At 53.2% G+C, this 17,566-nt stretch overlaps 1 protein-coding gene across 2 annotated transcripts in view; it reads left to right on the forward strand.

Moving 5' to 3' along the window:
- The window catches only part of IGDCC4 (immunoglobulin superfamily DCC subclass member 4), a 42,825-nt gene extending 26,634 nt beyond the window's left edge, over nucleotides 1–16,191 (forward strand). The window contains exons 6-20 of one of the 2 annotated variants that reach the window (XM_033189737.1): nucleotides 999–1,154; nucleotides 1,869–2,282; nucleotides 2,789–2,953; nucleotides 3,501–3,638; nucleotides 4,517–4,687; nucleotides 5,664–5,900; nucleotides 6,052–6,153; nucleotides 7,701–7,884; nucleotides 8,622–8,749; nucleotides 9,059–9,229; nucleotides 9,453–9,590; nucleotides 11,060–11,165; nucleotides 11,638–11,866; nucleotides 12,580–12,741; nucleotides 13,265–16,191. In XM_033189737.1, the coding sequence (XP_033045628.1) occupies nucleotides 999–1,154; nucleotides 1,869–2,282; nucleotides 2,789–2,953; nucleotides 3,501–3,638; nucleotides 4,517–4,687; nucleotides 5,664–5,900; nucleotides 6,052–6,153; nucleotides 7,701–7,884; nucleotides 8,622–8,749; nucleotides 9,059–9,229; nucleotides 9,453–9,590; nucleotides 11,060–11,165; nucleotides 11,638–11,866; nucleotides 12,580–12,741; nucleotides 13,265–13,675 (2,912 nt within the window). In that variant the 3' untranslated portion in view covers nucleotides 13,676–16,191. Of the gene's footprint in view, nucleotides 1–998; nucleotides 1,155–1,868; nucleotides 2,283–2,788; nucleotides 2,954–3,500; nucleotides 3,639–4,516; nucleotides 4,688–5,663; nucleotides 5,901–6,051; nucleotides 6,154–7,700; nucleotides 7,885–8,618; nucleotides 8,750–9,058; nucleotides 9,230–9,452; nucleotides 9,591–11,059; nucleotides 11,166–11,637; nucleotides 11,867–12,579; nucleotides 12,742–13,264 lie in introns of both variants that reach the window. The other variant, XM_033189736.1, reaches the window with a different exon arrangement.
- The last annotated feature ends 1,375 nt before the right edge of the window (nucleotides 16,192–17,566 follow it).

Raw genomic sequence — 17,566 nt, forward strand, 5'->3', positions numbered from 1 at the left:
CGGGCGGATCACGAGGTCAGGAGATCGAGACCATCTTGGCTAACACAGTGAAACCCCGTCCCTACTAAAAAATACAAAAAACTAGCCGGGCGAGGTGGCAGGCGCCTGTAGTCCCAGCTATTCGGGAGGCTGAGGCAGGAGAATGGCGTGAACCCGGGAGGCGGAGCTTGCAGTGAGCTGAGATCCGGCCACTGCACTCCAGCCTGGGCGACAGAGCCAGACTCTGTCTCAAAAAAAAAAAAAAAAAAAAAAAAAAAATGTTCTCAAGTTGATGGGTGAAAATTAACATCTGTGTTTTAGTATCTTTTTTTTTTTTCATAGAGACGGAGTCTCACTATGTTGCCCAGGCTGATCTTGAACTCCTGGTCTCAAGTGATCCTCCCACCTCAGTCTCCCAAAGTGGTGAGAGTACAGACGTGAGCCACCATGCCCAGTGCCTTTCTTTGATGACATGAAGTGCCTTTCTTTGATGACATGAAGTTGAATATGTTTGTGTTTCTTGGCTATTTGCATTGCTTCTCTAGATTTTCTGTTCATGTCTACAAGGCAAGGGCTTTTTAAATGGTTTTCATTTCACATTGAGATAAAAATCTGTGCACCTTCAAATCGTTGTCTTGGTACGACCTTACCAGCCCTAGCTTCATCATAGTACTGGGCTGGGACCCCAGGGAAGGAGCATGTCCTTCTTGAGAGAAATGAATTTAGTAATGAAAACTGACGAGTGTATGAGCACCTATTATTAATATATGCCTGTACTGTGCCAGGGGTTCTCACATTCTTTCAACCCTCATGGAAACACTGCCAGTTAAGGGCTAGTTCCCCCTTACAGATGGAGACAGAAGGGCTCAAGAGAGTCCCGGCAAGAGGAGGAAATGAGATTCGGACCAGGGACGGTTGTGTTCACTTTACCCGGGTGCAGAGTGTTCCTGAGGTCCGGAGAGTGAATGGAAGGGCAGTCCCTAGCGTCCCCTCCAGCGCGTCTCCCTCTCCTTCCCCAGACGGGAAGCCCATTTCCACAGATGTCATCGTCCTGGGCCGCACTAACCTACTAATTGCCAGCGCGCAGCCCCGGCACTCCGGCGTCTACGTCTGCCGCGCCAACAAGCCCCGCACGCGCGACTTCGCCACTGCCGCCGCAGAGCTCCGCGTGCTGGGTGAGGCGGCCGGAAGGGCGGAGGGAGAGGGTTGTCTGGAGCTGGGGTGAACAGCGCAGGGGGAAGAAAGGCGGAGGTGGGGCGAGGGATGGGGACTAGGTAACTGGAGGACGGAGTGCGGGGCGGAGTGCTGGGATGGAGTGCTGGGATGGAGTGCTGGGATGGAGTGCTGGGATGGAGTGCTGGGATGGAGTGCGGGGCGGAGTGCTGGGATGGAGTGCTGGGATGGAGTGCTGGGATGGAGTGCTGGGATGGAGGGAGAGGGGTGATTACGGCCTGGCGCGGGTGATTAGAGGGGAGGTGGGACTGGGGTTGTTGGGGGGATAGTGGAGTGATCTGGGTGGTACTAAGAAAACTGGGGGCAGAACAGATCTGATAGGTGTGGGAGACATCGGAGGTCAGGGAGGAAGGAGATAGGTAAATTAGGGGTGGGGTTAGATCCGGGAGGAGCGATATTTAGGGGAGGCTGAGGCGGCCTGGGGACAGTTTTGGAAGAGAAAGAGAATGGTCGTTGTGGGGCTGGGGTAAGTGGGGAGAAGAAGGGGTAAGTCTGCGCTGAGCGGAAGTAGTTTGGAAAGGGTGAATCAGGGAGAGGTTAGAGTGATTGGAAGGGGAGCGGGGGAGGGCGGTGGGGCGCAGGGTTGGGGTCCTGGGGGGAGGGGCAGACCTTAGTGGCGGGACCCCCGCGCTCAGCGTCGCCCCTCGCGCCCCCAGCGGCTCCTGCCATCACTCAGGCGCCCGAGGCGCTGTCGCGGACGCGGGCGAGCACAGCGCGCTTCGTGTGCCGCGCGTCGGGGGAGCCTCAGCCAGCGCTGCGCTGGCTGCACAACGGGGCGCCGCTGCGGCCCAACGGGCGCGTCAAGGTCCAGGGCGGCGGTGGCAGCCTGGTCATCACACAGATCGGCCTGCAGGACGCGGGCTACTACCAGTGCGTGGCTGAGAACATCGCGGGAATGGCGTGTGCTGCCGCGTCGCTGGCGGTGGTGGTGCGTGAGGGGCTGCCCAGCGCCCCCACGAGGGTCACTGCTACGCCACTGAGCAGCTCCGCTGTGCTGGTGGCCTGGGAGCGGCCCGAGCTGCACAGCGAGCAGATCATCGGCTTCTCTCTCCACTACCAGAAGGCACGGGGTACGTCGGCCAGGGGCGGGATGCACCAGGGGGCAGGATGCACCAGCGCAGGCCCCGGCGGGGCGCAGCCGGGAGGGTTTCAGGTCTGGTGACTGAAGGGTTGCCTGATGGGTACCTCTGCAGCGAGGATGGACTGGGGTAGGAGTCCATATTAGAGACCCGCATAGGTATGGTAGGTATGGATTAGGCAGTTGGCGCTGGAAGGGCCACTGCTTCCCTCAGTCATATTTGTTGAGGGAGGAGGGAGAGGACGTTCCTGGAGCCACCTCCCACCCCAGTAAACTAACTGGAGAGGTGGGTCATTTCCAGGAAGCACTCCCTAACCAGTGGAGGAATTAATACAGTGAGACAGGAAGCCGAGGGAGTTTATACACTCCTGCTCAGATTATCTGGGATGATTTAGCTATAAACAGACACCAGGACAATATGAAGGATTCCTAGACAAACTCCATCTAGCCAGCACTGGAGTGGCACTATGACAGTCCCTTTGTCCCCTGTGTCACCAGGCATGGATAATGTGGAATACCAGTTTGCAGTGAACAATGACACCACGGAGCTACAGGTTCGGGACCTGGAACCCAATACAGATTATGAGTTCTACGTGGTGGCCTACTCCCAGCTGGGGGCCAGCCGCACCTCCACCCCAGCACTGGTGCACACACTGGATGACGGTAGGGCCTCTGAACCTGCAATGGGCAGCTTGGGATAAAAAGAATTCCCTGGGGAGGGGAGCTCGCCCTCTCTTTACTAATGTAAAGGCATTTTTACCTGCTCATATCATCTTTTGTACCCTATAAGAGAGTGGACAGGGGTTCTCCTCCTCAGTTTACAGTTGGGGAAACTGAGGCCCAGAAAATGAGAATGATTTGCCCAGGTCAGTAGTTCAGCTGGGACTTGAGCCCAGGTCTTGTGATGATTCCCTGTGTCATGCAGTTCTCCCTGACACCTGTGTGCCATCCAGCTAGGGTAGGGGTCAGTGACATTAACCCATTAGATGTGGAAGATTGTGCTCCAAGACTTTTTCCAGCTTCAGGGTGGGAAAGATGTCCCCTCATCCTTCAGCCTGGGGCTCCCCTGAGAAGCTCCCTTTCCTCCCTCAGATCCTGGTCCTGGCCTACTTCTGACTTGCTGTGTGACCCAGGCAAGTCTCTGACCGCTCCTGAGCCTCACCTTCCACGTCGGTGGAGCAGAGCTCACGCTGATGTTCTTCTGTCTCAGTCCCCAGTGCAGCACCCCAGCTCTCCCTGTCCAGCCCCAACCCCTCGGACATCAGGGTGGCGTGGCTGCCCCTGCCCCCCAGCCTGAGCAATGGGCAGGTGGTGAAGTACAAGATAGAATACGGTTTGGGAAAGGAAGGTGAGTGGGGCGGGTGGGCTGCAGGCAGGTCTGGGAATGATCAATGTGAAGAGTGGTCAGGGTTGCTGGAGACCTGAGCAGGGTAGCGGAGTCAGAGGAAAGGAAGCAGACAGAGTAGGGAGGGGTTGGGGAAGGGTGAACCTGAAAAACAGGGGTCTGGGCAGGAATGAAAAGGGAAGATAGAGGGGCCTAGCTTAAGGCAGAGGGAGGCCTGGGCTCTCACCCCAACCCCTCCACAGCTGCAGTATGTAATCCTACTGAGTCCCTGCCTCAGTTTCCTTATCTGGGAAATGGGGGGCTGAGGTGGGAGGATCACTTGACCCCAGGATGTCAAGGCTGCAGGGAACTGTGATCATGCCATTGTACTCCCATCTGGGTGACAGAGCAAAGCTCTGTCTCAGAAAAAAATAAAAGGATAAAAGGAGAAGGAAGGTGGCTGAGGGACCAAGGGAAGGGTGAGGAAGGAGGGAAAGGTGAGGAAGGAGGGAAGGGTGAGGAAGTGGCCATGGTGGCCCTCAGGGCTCTGGAAGCCAGGCAGTGCTTGCTGGCCTTCATGGTCAGCCCCTTGTGTCTGCATCCCGTGTATGTGTTGGCGGGGGATGGTCATTGACAGCTCCTGGGGAAGTGGGGAAAGCCTGCCATCATTCTCTCTGCAGCTGAGCCCAGGCTGATAGCCTCCATCAGCCAGAGGTGGAGGCTCAAGCGTCCACCCTGGAGCCATAGAGTCTGTCCAGGCACTGAGGGGTCAGTGCTGAGAATGCCTCAGGCTCCCATGGGCACGGAGGAACCAGGATGTGAGGTGGAAGAGCCCTGTAGGAGAATTTAGGATCCGGATCCTCAGGTGGCTACCCAACAGCCCACCTTTTCTGTCCCTGCAGATCAGATTTTCTCTACTGAAGTGCAAGGAAATGAGACACAGCTTACGCTGAACTTGCTTCAGCCAAACAAGGTGTATCGAGTACGGATTTCGGCTGGTACAGCAGCCGGCTTCGGGGCCCCCTCCCAGTGGATGCAGCACAGGACGCCCAGTATGCACAACCAGAGCCACGGTACGGGGTTAGAGAGACAGGAGAGTGTGTGTGTGACTGTGTGGGTGTGCGTGTGTCCTTGGGACCCAGTGCCCCACCCCCCGCCCCACCCTCCATCAGAGACCTTTCATGGCTCCCTCTGCTTGATGGGTGAGCGAGGCCCAGGTGCAGAGGTGAAGGGCTGGAATCTGGTGTCCCTTCGGTTTGCCATGTGACCTTGGACAAACCATTCTGAGGCTTCATTTACTGCCCAGGAGTGGCATGAGGTTGAATAATGTATTGTAAGTAAAGTGCTTAGTTAAACTCATTGAACTGTAGCTGCTTCGAGGATGATGATGATGGTTTTGTTGAGAGGCCCAATAGAAGAGTGATTAAATGCTGACCAAACCGGGCTACGTGCTCTCTGTGCGACACTGGGTAAATTACGTAACTCTCTGAGCTTCAGTTTTCTTATCTGTAAAGTGAAGGTTGTAGTATATTTTCACTATTTTAGAGGGCTGTAAGAATAAAGTTATAATACATATACAAAGTGCATATACACAGTGTGTTTGACACATTGTAAGCTCCTCACTCTCAAGTGGGTGTCCCTACTGTAATGGTGGCATCCCTCCTTCCTGGCCTCAGCAACCACCACTCCTACTGCCCCCAACATTTGATCCTTCAGAAGACTTCACAGAGGCCGATTCTGTGCCAGGTGCTATCAGCCTGCCCCAGAGGTGCTCCTTGCTGACTCCTTTGCAAATGCCCAGCAGACACCCCTGCATTCCCTGCACTCTGTGCTTGCAGAATAGTGAGTTCACCTCTGGACCAAGCCCAGGCCTGGCACTAAGAGTGGTGGCTGAGTGGTGATGTGTTGGGAGAATGCTGGCAAGGCTCTCACTGAATGCCATCTTACTGCCTCTTCCTCATGCCTCTTCCCTGTCTCCTATCCCTGGCCTCCTTCTCCTCATTCCCCATTCTGTTCCTTAATTTTCCCATCCTGCTCCTCTGCCCCCAGTCCCTTTTGCCCCTGCAGAGTTGAAGGTGCAGGCAAGGATGGAGTCCCTGGTCGTGTCATGGCAGCCACCCCCTCACCCCACCCAGATCTCTGGCTACAAACTATATTGGCGGGAGGTGGGGGCTGAGGAGGAGGCCAATGGCGATCGCCCGCCAGGGGGCCGTGGAGACCAGGCTTGGGATGTGGGGCCTGTCTGGCTCAAGAAGAAAGTGAAGCAGTACGAGCTGACCCAGCTAGGTGAGGAGGGCTGGGGGAGCGGGAGAGAGGGATGTAGCTTCAAGGGGGACTGGGCAAGCTGTGTGAAGGAGTTAGAGACGGGATGCTTTCTGTGGATGGGAGAGTGACCCCAGATGTCCCCCTAGCTATTAAGCCCTGTAACCTTCCCCAGTCCCTGGCCGGCTGTATGAGGTGAAGCTCGTGGCATTCAACAAACATGAGGACGGCTATGCAGCAGTGTGGAAGGGCAAGACGGAGAAGGCGCCCGCACCAGGTGAGGGCCATGGGGGAAGAAGGCAGGGAGGGCTCAGGTGAGGGCTCTGCTAGCCGCTTCCTTTTCTTTTCCTTTGGGCCAGCCTAGTGAACAGGCACTTTAGTAGCCTCAGCTCATGCTCAAACCCATTCTCCTAGGATTAGGGGTCCTCTTCTAGCTCCAGAGAGCCTCTGTCATGGAGAGAAGGTCGTCTGTTCACTGTCTTAGGCCTGCCACCTTATTTTCATTAGCCATGAATAGTGCTGATTTCCAAAGTTCGAACAGAGGGAAACCCTATGGTTGATCAGTAACTCCTGACCCCAAGTTTGACCTTAAAACAAGTTTTTTTAAAACACACTTGTCTACATCACACTATCAGACTATCTCTCAAGTCTAAGAAGAGTGAGTATCCCTATGTGACCTAACGGGAAACTGAGGCTCAGAGAGGAAAAGGAACTTGTCCAAGGTCGCACAGAGCCTCGACTAGAACCGGGACTCCTGGTTTCCAGGCAAAACTCTTTCCACTGCACTACACTGCCTTGTGGCCCTGTATTGAACACCTCAGTTACCCATCATGACACTCCCTCACCCCTAACTTCCCAGCCACATGGTTTAGCAGAGGGAGTAATCAACCAGAAGCCGTGAAGCCTGGGTTCTTTTTTTTTTTTGAGACAGAGGAGTCTCATTCTGTTGCCCAGGCTGGAGTGCAATGGCATGATCTCAGTTCACTGCAACCTCTACCTCTTGGTTCAAGCAATTCTTGTGCCTCAGCCTCCTGAGCAGCTGGGATTACAGGTGTGCGCCACCACACCCGGCTAATTTTTGTATTTTTAGTAGAGACGGGGTTTCACCTGTTGGCCAGGCTAGTCTCGAACTCCCGACCTCAGGTGATCCACCCACCTTAGCCTCCCAGCCTGCTGGGATTACAGGTATGAGCCACCACACCCAGCTGAGTTCTAATTCCAGTTTGTTCATTTCTTCATTCAGCAAATATTTCACTAAGTGTCTACTAAGTGCCAGCTCTGCTTTGGGAATTTAGTGGTGGACAACACAAATAAGGTTCCTGCTCTCATGGGGTTTATTTTATGTTTCTATAATAAACACTTATAAATATAGTGTTTATTATATTTCAGACATTTCCTATCTATTTTTAAAATATTATATGATTTAATCCTCATAACAACCCCATGAGGTAGGTGCTATCATTAGAATAGTGAATGGAGACCCAGAGAGGGTAAGTAATTTCTCCAAGGTCACACAGCTAGTAAGTGTCAGAGCTGGAATTTGAACCAAGGCAGCCTGGTTCCAGAGTCTGGTTCCATGGTTATTCATTGCTGTGGTTTGCTGCCTCTCTCTTTATTACGTTCTTACAGACTAGTGTTCCACAGTCAAAAATCAAATTCTTGGAAGCCTCAGTTGCCTTATATGTGAAGTAGGAATGATGCTACTCAACTCACAGGATCAAAGGAGAGGGTCAAAGAAACAGCCTTTGGAACTGTAAACCACTATACATATTTAAGGATGAGTATCCTCCCTCCCTTCCTCACGCTCTAGTTTTCACCTTTCAGACATGCCCATCCAGAGGGGACCACCCCTGCCCCCAGCCCACGTCCATGCAGAATCAAACAGCTCCACATCCATCTGGCTTCGGTGGAAAAAGCCAGACTTCACCACAGTCAAGATTGTCAACTACACTGTGCGCTTCAGCCCCTGGGGGCTCAGGAATGCCTCCCTGGTCACCTATTACACCAGGTGGGGACTACTGCCTTTACTAATGTAAAGAAGGAAGAGCAGGTGGGGGTGGGGGTGGGAAGGCAGCAGGTAGTGATCAGGGACGGGCCCCTGGGATTCAGGAACACGTCATGGCTCACCCGTTACACTGAGGCCACACAGAGGAGCTGCACAGGGTCCACGTCCTTGCCTGCTGACCAGATGGTAGCGAGGAGGCCATCCAATCCCATCCCCTCACAACACAGCCTTGTTCTCAAACTCTGGAGAATGTGACACAGGACAGACCTGTTTCTCCAGCCTCAGAGGGCTCCCAAGCTGATGGTGAAGAGAGCCCTACCCCTGTCTCAGAGCTGCTCCCTCCACCCTGTCAGATGGGGAGACAGAGCCTGAGGAGCCTGAGGTTTGGCGGAGGAAAGTCGCATAAAAAGCAACTGATATATACAATTGCCATGAAGGCAAAATTAAGCCAAAGAAAAGATGCATCAGAGATGATTCCACAGGTGGAGAATAACTTGGATTAATCCAGGAAGGTTTCCTGAAGGAGGGGGCCTGGTTTCGAGATTGGACTTGGAGCAGCATACATCCAGACCTCTCTGTAGGTCCCTGGGTGGTGGCAGTGGCCTCCAGGTCAGGGAGCAGCTTCCCTTCCCATGGTAGAGCCTGGGGCTGAGACTGACAGCAGAGGAGTAGATTTGGAGGGGTCTGCCCCGTTGGGAGAGTGTGCCTGAGAGCACTAGTCATGTTTCTTGCCTTAGCAGTTCTGGAGAAGACATTCTCATTGGCGGCTTAAAGCCATTCACCAAATACGAGTTTGCGGTGCAGTCTCACGGCGTGGACGTGGATGGGCCTTTCGGCTCTGTGGTGGAGCGCTCCACCCTGCCTGACCGTGAGTGGCTCCCAGCCCCTTACCACCAACCCATCTTTTACCCAACTCCTTCTTGCCCCAGCAGCAAGAAACATCCCTCAGAACCCCCAAGGTTGGGCAGAGCTGAGGACAGAAGAGTTTCTGGGAGGGGAGGAATGTTAAGTCCTTCCACCCACACACACTGCACTGTTTTCTAGAATTCCACAACTAGAAACCAGACCTCATCTTTGCTTTGTGGCTTGTTCCATGAAGAAGGAAGGGAGGTCATGTCCTCATGCTCTCTGTCCCCCAGCTCTGATGTCTCTCCCCATCTCCTCTCCTGCACCCCAGGGCCCTCAACACCCCCATCCGACCTGCGACTCAGCCCCCTGACACCGTCCACGGTTCGGCTGCACTGGTGCCCCCCCACAGAGCCCAACGGGGAGATCGTAGAGTATCTGATCCTGTACAGCAACAACCACACACAGCCTGAGCACCAGTGGACCTTGCTCACCACGGAGGGTGAGGGCTCCTGCTCCAGGGCATCTGCCTAAGAGCTTCCCAGCCTCTCCCGCTTCCAGCAGTGAGAACAGTGCTGGGGTTTGTTCCAGGTGCTTCTGGGAGAAGCAGTAGAAGCTGCTGCCTACACAGAGAGCAGACTTTCCCAGTCCCACCTCCCTGCCCACCTCTGCATCCACCCACTCCGTCCCACCATCCCTGCTCTCCCTGCCTCCCTCACCCCCAGGAAACATCTTCAGTGCTGAGGTCCATGGCCTGGAGAGCGACACTCGGTACTTCTTCAAGATGGGGGCGCGCACAGAGGTGGGGCCTGGGCCATTCTCCCGCCTGCAGGATGTGATCACGCTCCAGGAGAAGCTGTCAGGTATGACTGCAGGGCAGCCCAGGGTTCCCAGAGGCCCCTGGAGTTGACTTCCAACCCCCTGGCTGTGGACACAACTGTAATTTCATTATTTTGTACAGCTGTCCTCCTGAGCAGAGCAAATGTAAAGGGGAAATAGGTGTGGTTCAGTGATGACTTGGTTCAGATGTCAGGTTCACAGGCAACTGGCTTTTTAATTTTTTTTAAGACGGAGTTTCACTCTTGTTGCCCAGGCTAGAGTGCAATGGCGTGATCTCGGCTCCCTGCAACCTCTGCCTCCCAGGTGCAAGTGATTCTTCTGCCTCAGCCTCCCAAATAGCTGGGATTATAGGCACATACCACCATGCCTGGCTCATTTTTGTATTTTTAGTAGAGATGGGGTTTCACCATGTTGACCAGGCTGGTCTCAAACTCCTGACCTCATGATCCGCCCACCTTGGCCCCCTAAAGTGCTGGGATTACAGGCGTGAGCCACCATGCCTGGCCAATTTTTGTATTTTTAGTAGAGACGGGGTTTCACCACATTGGCCAGGCTCGTCTCAAACTCCTTACCTCAAGTGATCCACCCACCTTGGCCTCCCAAAGTGCTGGGATTACAGGCATGAGCCACTGCACCCAGCTGGGACTGGCTTTAAAGACCAGTTTCTTTGGGAAATTGCTTTATTGGAGGATTAACTTGGTGAGGCGATGAGCTTTACGGGGTGGAAGTGGACAGTAGGACTGGCTACATAATTTCCAGGGCCCAGTGCAAAATGAAAAAGTGCTGTCCCTTATTTTAAAAATTAGAAGTCGGGCATGGTGGCTCGTGATTGTAATCCAAAGGGCTCATGCACTTTGGAAGGCTGAGGTGGGAGGATCACTTGAGGCCAGGAGTTGAAGACTGGCCTGGACAACATGGTGAGACCCCGTCTCCACAAAAAATTTAAAAATTATCTGGGTGTGGTAGCTTATGCCTGTGGTCACAGCTGCTTGGGAGGCTGAGGTGGGAGGATCACTTGTGCCCAGGAGGTTGAGGCTACAGCGAGCCGTGTTCATGCCACTGCAGTCTGGCCTGGGTGACAGAGCAAGACCCTATCTCAAAAAAGAAAAAAAAAAAATTAGAATTGTAAGGTGGTGACAGCAGAGCATTAACTCAAGCGTGGGGCCCACCCAAGCATGGGGTCTGCGCACCTGCACATGTTGCACACCCATGCAACAGCCCTGGGGACAGGCAACACGTGTTTCACCAAAGGCCAGTTTGAGGAGGAGAGACCATAACTTCTGGGTGTGTTCTGGGGAGGACAGTCACAGGGAGTGGTATAGTAGTTTCTGTGAGGCCACAGGGACCTCCTGTCCTTGTATCAGAAGATTGTGAGCATCTGAAGGGTGAGGGTCCGGCTGGTGTCTCCTGAGAAAGCCATGGATAGTCCTGATCCATGCCCTGTGCCCTTCTTCTGTCCTGACCTGCTCTGTGCCTCTCTCTCCCCCACCAGACTCGCTGGACATGCAGTCAGTCACGGGCATCATCGTGGGTGTCTGCCTGGGCCTCCTCTGCCTCCTGGCCTGCATGTGTGCCGGCCTGTGCCGCAGCCCCCACAGGTGAGCAGGGGAGCCAGTCTGACTTCAGGAAAGGGAGACTTCCAGGAAGGGCTGCAGAACGGGCCATCGGGGAAAGTGGCCATGACTTGCCCTTGGCACTCCCAGGAGCCCCGTTAAAGTTAGGACTCTGGGATGAAGGAATCAGGGATGATGTCTTCATGAGAAGGGGGAGTGGACTTAGGGGAGCCCCTGGCTACCCCCCTCAGCAAGGCCAACAGAACTGCCTCGCTCCCACTTCCTCTGTAGCTGCCAGCATCTTGGAAAGAGGGGGCCCAAATCTCCAGATGCCGCCCTGTTTATAGCAGGAGGCTGTTTTGAACAATAGCAGTTTTTCTTACTCACTGCACAGACCAGGAAAGCAAGTCCCAGAGATGGGCAGGAACCTGCCCAGAGACACAGGCTGGACCAGATCCCAGTCCCACCCGACTCCTTACTCTGACCACTGTGCCTTGTTTTCTGTCTTCCCTTCCAGGGAATCCCTCCCAGGCCTGTCCTCCACGGCCACCCCTGGGAATCCTGCGCTGTACTCCAGAGCTCAGCTTGGCCCCCCGAGTCCCCCAGCTGCCCATGAACTGGAGTCCCTTGTGCACCCCCATCCCCAGGACTGGTCCCCGCCACCCTCAGACGTGGAGGACAGGGCTGAAGTGCACAGCCTTATGGGTGGCGGCATTTCTGAAGGCCGGGGTCACTCCAAAAGAAAGGTAGGTCAGAGCCCCATATTGGGGCTCATTTCTAAGTAGGACACCAAGGGGCGCCAGAGCACAACGTGTGGCTGTGTGAGCAGGGCCCTACCTTCCCCTTGGGAGCCAGCTGCTGACGCTAGGGCCTCTCTCCCTCTTCCATGGAATGGTTGACTGGTCAGGGAAGCACATGGGCCTCCATATGCTGGCAGAATAGGTCAGCCTGGTTCTCACGAAGGAGAGGGCCTCCCAGCAGGTGACCCAGGGTAGCCAGAACACCCAGCTCCCTCCTCATCCCTGGAGCTGGGGAGACCTCTATGACCCAGCCATCCCCGTGTGGGGAGAAGAGGCCAGTCGGCTTGACTGTGGCCAAGTGGGGCTAGGACCAGGATAAGGTGAGGCCTTCGCAGGGCTGGTCCCCTTCATGCTGGCAGGGGTGGCACATCCCAACCGACTCCGACCCGTCCTCCCTTACCCTCTCACGCCTGGCTCAGACACCGCGGGCTTTGCAGAGCGTCTGTTCTGCTCCTCTGTAGGAGGACTCATCCTCAGATTACCCTGCTGACTCTCAGCCCTTTCTGTGCTCCTCCCCTGAGCCTTGGGGAGGGAGAGAGCCGCGGGTGACAGGCTGGACCCTGCTCTCCCAGGGCCCGTCCCAATTCCCTCCCCTGGGCTTCCATCTCCCAGCCAATCCTGGTCGTGCCCCTTAGTGTCCCCTTCTTTCCCCTGTGCAGATCTCTTGGGCTCAACCAAGCGGGCCGAGCTGGGCTGGTTCCTGGGCAGGCTGTGAGCTGCCCCAGGCAGGCCCCCGGCCGGCTCTGACCCGGGCCCTGCTGCCCCCTGCTGGAACTGGGCAGACGCTGTTGCTGCAGGCTCTGGTGTACGACGCCATAAAGGTCAGCATCCTGGAAGGAAGGGGCAGGAAAGGAGGAAAGGGTCTCTGTGCTAGTGAAGAGGCAGTAATGAGTTCTCTGGAGACCCCTGGGTGGTAACTTCCCTGGGGATAGAAGTCTAGCCAAAAGACCCCTGGAACCTCCAAAGGTTGAGTAGGGGGAGGGCAGGCCAGTTTGCAGGAACCTGTTTCAACCTGGGTTGAAAACAGTCCCTCCTCTACCCAGACCTAAGTGGGCCACAGCAGTTTCGTGGATCTGAGGGTGTGGCTGGCCTGAGTATGCTCAGCCCTTCCTCCTCTCACCAGAGGCCCTGAGTCTGGTACTCCTGAAACTCCTGGATGAGGGCAAATAGGAAGATTCCATCATTCCCTGCATTCGCATAGGTTCGAACAGTTCCTGTGTATCCTTTACCAGCTCCCATGTGATACCTACGCTGATGAAGGGTCAGTCTCTCTGCCCCATGTACGCTGGTCATTCTGATGATTACTCTCAGAAATGGTCACTTTGTGTTCTCTGCTCTGATCAGGGCAATGGGAGGAAGAAGTCACCCCCAGCCTGCAGGAACCAGGTGGAGGCCGAAGTCATTGTCCACTCTGACTTTAGTGCATCTAACGGGAACCCTGACCTCCATCTCCAAGACCTGGAGCCTGAGGACCCCCTGCCTCCGGAGGCTCCTGATCTCATCTCGGGTGTTGGGGATCCAGGGCAGGGGTCAGCCTGGCTGGACAGGGAGCTGGGAGGGTGTGAGCTGGCAGCCCCTGGGCCAGACAGACTTACCTGCTTGCCAGAGGCAGCCAGTGCTTCCTGCTCCTACCCAGACCTCCAGCCAGGCAAGGTGCTGGAGGAGACCCCTGGAGACAGCTGCCAGCTCAAAGCCCCCTGCCCTCTAGGAGCCAGCCCAGGCCTGCCCAGATCCCCGGTCTCCTCCTCTGCCTAGCTCCTCCCAGAGGGTGTGGTTTGGGGTAGGCAGGTATGGGTCACACAGGATGCAACACCTGTGGCCATGCATGTCCACATGTGTGCCTGTAGATACATCATCAAGCCCTTTGGAGCTTCCTAAGGTGCTTTGGCTGGGGGGAGAGGAAAACATGGATTATTCACTCCCCCCATACTCTTTGTGATACACATGTGACATGCGAAAGACATACGAGACACAGCTACATGTGATGTGCACGTGTGAAGTGCATGTATGTGTACTGGTTGGTGAGCTGGGAAACCTTGGCCCAGGCAGTGGTCACTACAGCCAGATTGGTCCTCCAGGTCAGGACGGTGCCCCAGAGTGGTCAGTCCCCAGCCCTGTGGGCCCCCACCTCCATCACCCAGCCTTTTATTACACACTCTGAGAGTGTCTCCAATGCCTGTCTGACAAAGACAGTCCCAGCCCATTTTCCTGTCTGGCTGGGTTGAGTGCAAGCAGACTCTGAATGCCTAGCATTTCAGCTGCATCACCTCCCAGCTTCTTATTGCCCAAATAGAGAGGGTGACCCTGGCTCCCCTCTGAGCAACTCTGCATTTAATTTTGTAATTTGGGAAGTGCCTGGTTTTGGAAATCCGCTCTCTCTCACTCTTCCCCTCCTTCCTTGTCCCTGGCTGCTCTAGTGGTCTGTCTCCCAGTCACCTGGCTCTCCCAGCACCAGTGCCCTTCTCTTGCTCCCAGATACTCTTTCCTTTCCTCTCTCCTGTTTTCCTTCCTCTGCTATCTCTCGCACCTCTCCCAGACTGTGTCATCTGGTTCTCCTGCCTGGGTTCAAACTCTGCACCCTTCTCTAACAACGTGACTACCTCATGTGTGCTTCAAGGTCCCCGTGCCCCTCCTGTATCCGCGGCTGCCGTGCGCCCGCCTGCTATCCTCCTGCCTCCTCTTCACTCAGTGCTTCTGCTTGCCCCGCCCCAGGCAGGCCGCCCACGCCCAGTGCGGGTGTGGGGAAGACCTTCTGGCTTCCCTGCATCTTGACTTTGGGATTGGGATCCGAGGGTTCTCCATAGATGGATCCAAGTCAGAGGGGAATGTTTGAGACAGGGAAGGGGACTGTGATCCAGAGGCTCAGAATTAAAAGATGCCCTCCCTTCTATGCAGGGGGTCAAGTTTACTGGATGGAGATGATTTGGGGCCTTTCTTCCAGAAGAAGCTAAATGAGGAGAAGGGGAGTGAGAGTTCAGGGAGGCCCTTCCCACCCCGTGAGGCTTGACTTGATCTGGGTTGGGGATGACAGGAATGTCACTCTCTGAGGTGCTGGCAGGGAGGTCTTTGCACAGGAAAAGGATTAGCTCATTTCAGTTTGTTTTTTCTTTAAATTGAATCCTCAAGTCATTTTCTATTCACCTGCCGCACAGGGACAAGCTTGACTTCTATTTTATGTGTAATGAAAACAATGTCATTTATTTGATTTTTCACCTCAGCCCTCTCATAGGAGCATAGAAAGTTAGGGTCTTTACCCCCTAATGGTGTCTGATTGGCACATCAAGAGTTAACTCTGGCTTCTGAGCCAAATTTGAAATAACCAGTCCATTTTTCCTTTTTTTTTTTTTTAATGGTGAAATGTCTCTCAGCACAGTTGTGGCTTCCTCAAACCCTGAAAGCATCTGTGTTTATTACACTCGGGTGTCACTCACTGTTGATGTCTGCACCTACATTTCCACCTCCTCCCCCTCCTTCAGCCAGCCTATGATAACACTAAAGATTATTAATGTTGGTTTTGTATCTCGTTAAAGACAGAATTGTCACTTGTACTATTTCTGTAGCATTCAGCCCTGCTGTGGCTAACACCACTGTGTATGTTTCATCATTGCTCTGAAGGTCAAAAGCCTCATTTTATTTTGCTGGTTTGATTTTTTTTTTTTTTTAAGAAGAAAAAAAAAAATGCCCTGAATTAAATGGCTGTTTTAACAGTAGGCTCTTAGCATTACACCACATAGTCATTTTTCATGTTCTTGTTTAACAGGCACTGAGGTTCTGGTTTAAATTAAATAGCTGCAAATGAGACAATTTATAACCCATTAGGTTGGGTGGAAAATTGTTTCTCAAAAGCAAATAAGTAATAAATCTGGTATCTGCCTATAACTCACAGTTGATAAGAAAGTGGCCATTTCTCACTAGCATTATATATGATTTGGGCTCTGGGTAATTTGGAAGTGTTAGGTTTGTGTCTTTGTAGCAGTATTTTTATTAGAAAATAATCTATTGGCCTTTTACAGGGTATTAATCCCTTTGTCACCTACCATTGATGCCTTAAGTTTTTTGAGTCTCAATTAAAAATCTTCCTTTTCTTGATGCATGACAAGTGTAATCAGTACTTGCTCATTTATTCATCTGTATTTAGTTTATGCTGTACTATTTAATTATCCTCCCAGCGTTTTTCTTCTCCTTACAAATATGATATTCTTTAGTGTTAAGCTAAGGCATTGATTCATGTATCTGTCCTTATGATGAATTAATAAACTATTTTCCAGAAATGTGGAATTATCTTTTGGAACCATTGACTATGACTAAAATTTCCTCAGCCTTTCTGCCCTATGGAGTTTTTTTCTTACTGGGATGGGAAATGTTGTTGTTGTTGTTGTTTTTGAGACAGGATCTCTCTCTGTCGCCCATGCTGGAGTGCGGTGGCACAATCATAGCTCGCTGCAGACTCAATCTCCTGGGCTCAAGGAGTCTTGTCACTGCAGTCTCCCTAGTAGCTAGGACTGTAGGCACATGCCACCATGCCTGGCTAATATTTAAAAAAAATTTTTTTATAGAAATGTGGTCTCGTTATCTTACCCAGACTGGTCTCGAACTCCTGGGCTAAAGCCATCCCCCTGCCTCAGCTTCGAAAAGTGCTCGGATTACAGGCATGAGCCCGTGCCCCTTGGCCCAAAATAGTGTTTTGTTTGTTTTTTCAGACTAATCTCACTCTGTCACCTAGGCTAGAGTGCAGTGGCATGATCTCAGCTCACTGCAACCTCTGCCTCCTGGGTTCAAGTGATTCTTTTGCCTCAGCCTCCCGAGTAGCTGGGATTTCAGGTGTGCACCACCACGCCCGGCTAATTTTTGTATTTTTAGTAGAGACGGGGTTTCATGTTAGCCAGGCTGGTCTCAAACTCCTGACCTCACGTAATCTGCCCGCCTCGGCCTCCCAAAGTGCTAGAATTACAGGCATGAGCCCCTGCATCCGGCTCAAAATGGTGGTTTTGAAGGTAAAGAGCAGGTGGTCATGGCAAAGAACTAAATCATCTTCCTCCCTCAACAGGCACTTAGGAAAAAGACGTAAACTCAGGAAAGATGAGTTCTTTGATGGTACTTCCTTAGACTCTCTGGGGATCTCTTTCCATCTGGGCACACATTTTTCTGAACTTTTTTGGGTGCAGGAAAGGGAGAACAACTCCAGAGATTTGGGCTCCACAACTATTCTTCTTTATAGCTCTGGTCACCAAAATTACTCATGGCCACAAAATCACACACACGTGCACTGTGTGTACAAGCTCAGAGACCCGCACGTGCATACTTGTCTTCACAAACAACCTTGTGTCTGTCCGTTAATGCAAATGTGCACACAGTCTCACACACAAAACTCCACACTCACACCCCACACACATCTTGGCATCACAGTTGGCAGCTGCTGTCTGCTAAGAGCTTTACAGAGTCCAGAACATGCTTTCTATTGGAGGGAATCAAGAGCTGGAGGCTGCTTTGCTCAGGACCACCCCCAAAGTGGCTGGTGGGCCAGACCCAGAGTTAATTGACAGATCAGACAGAGAGATACTGCACATTTTGCACTCGGCAGAATAGCCATTATTTGCATATCACTCTCAGACCAAGGGTTGTGATAAAGAAGAATTAAACACTTGT

This window comes from Trachypithecus francoisi, unplaced genomic scaffold, assembly GCF_009764315.1.
Source record: "Trachypithecus francoisi isolate TF-2019V2 unplaced genomic scaffold, Tfra_2.0 Lachesis_group3, whole genome shotgun sequence".
In the NCBI taxonomy this organism is placed as follows: Eukaryota; Metazoa; Chordata; class Mammalia; order Primates; family Cercopithecidae; genus Trachypithecus; species Trachypithecus francoisi.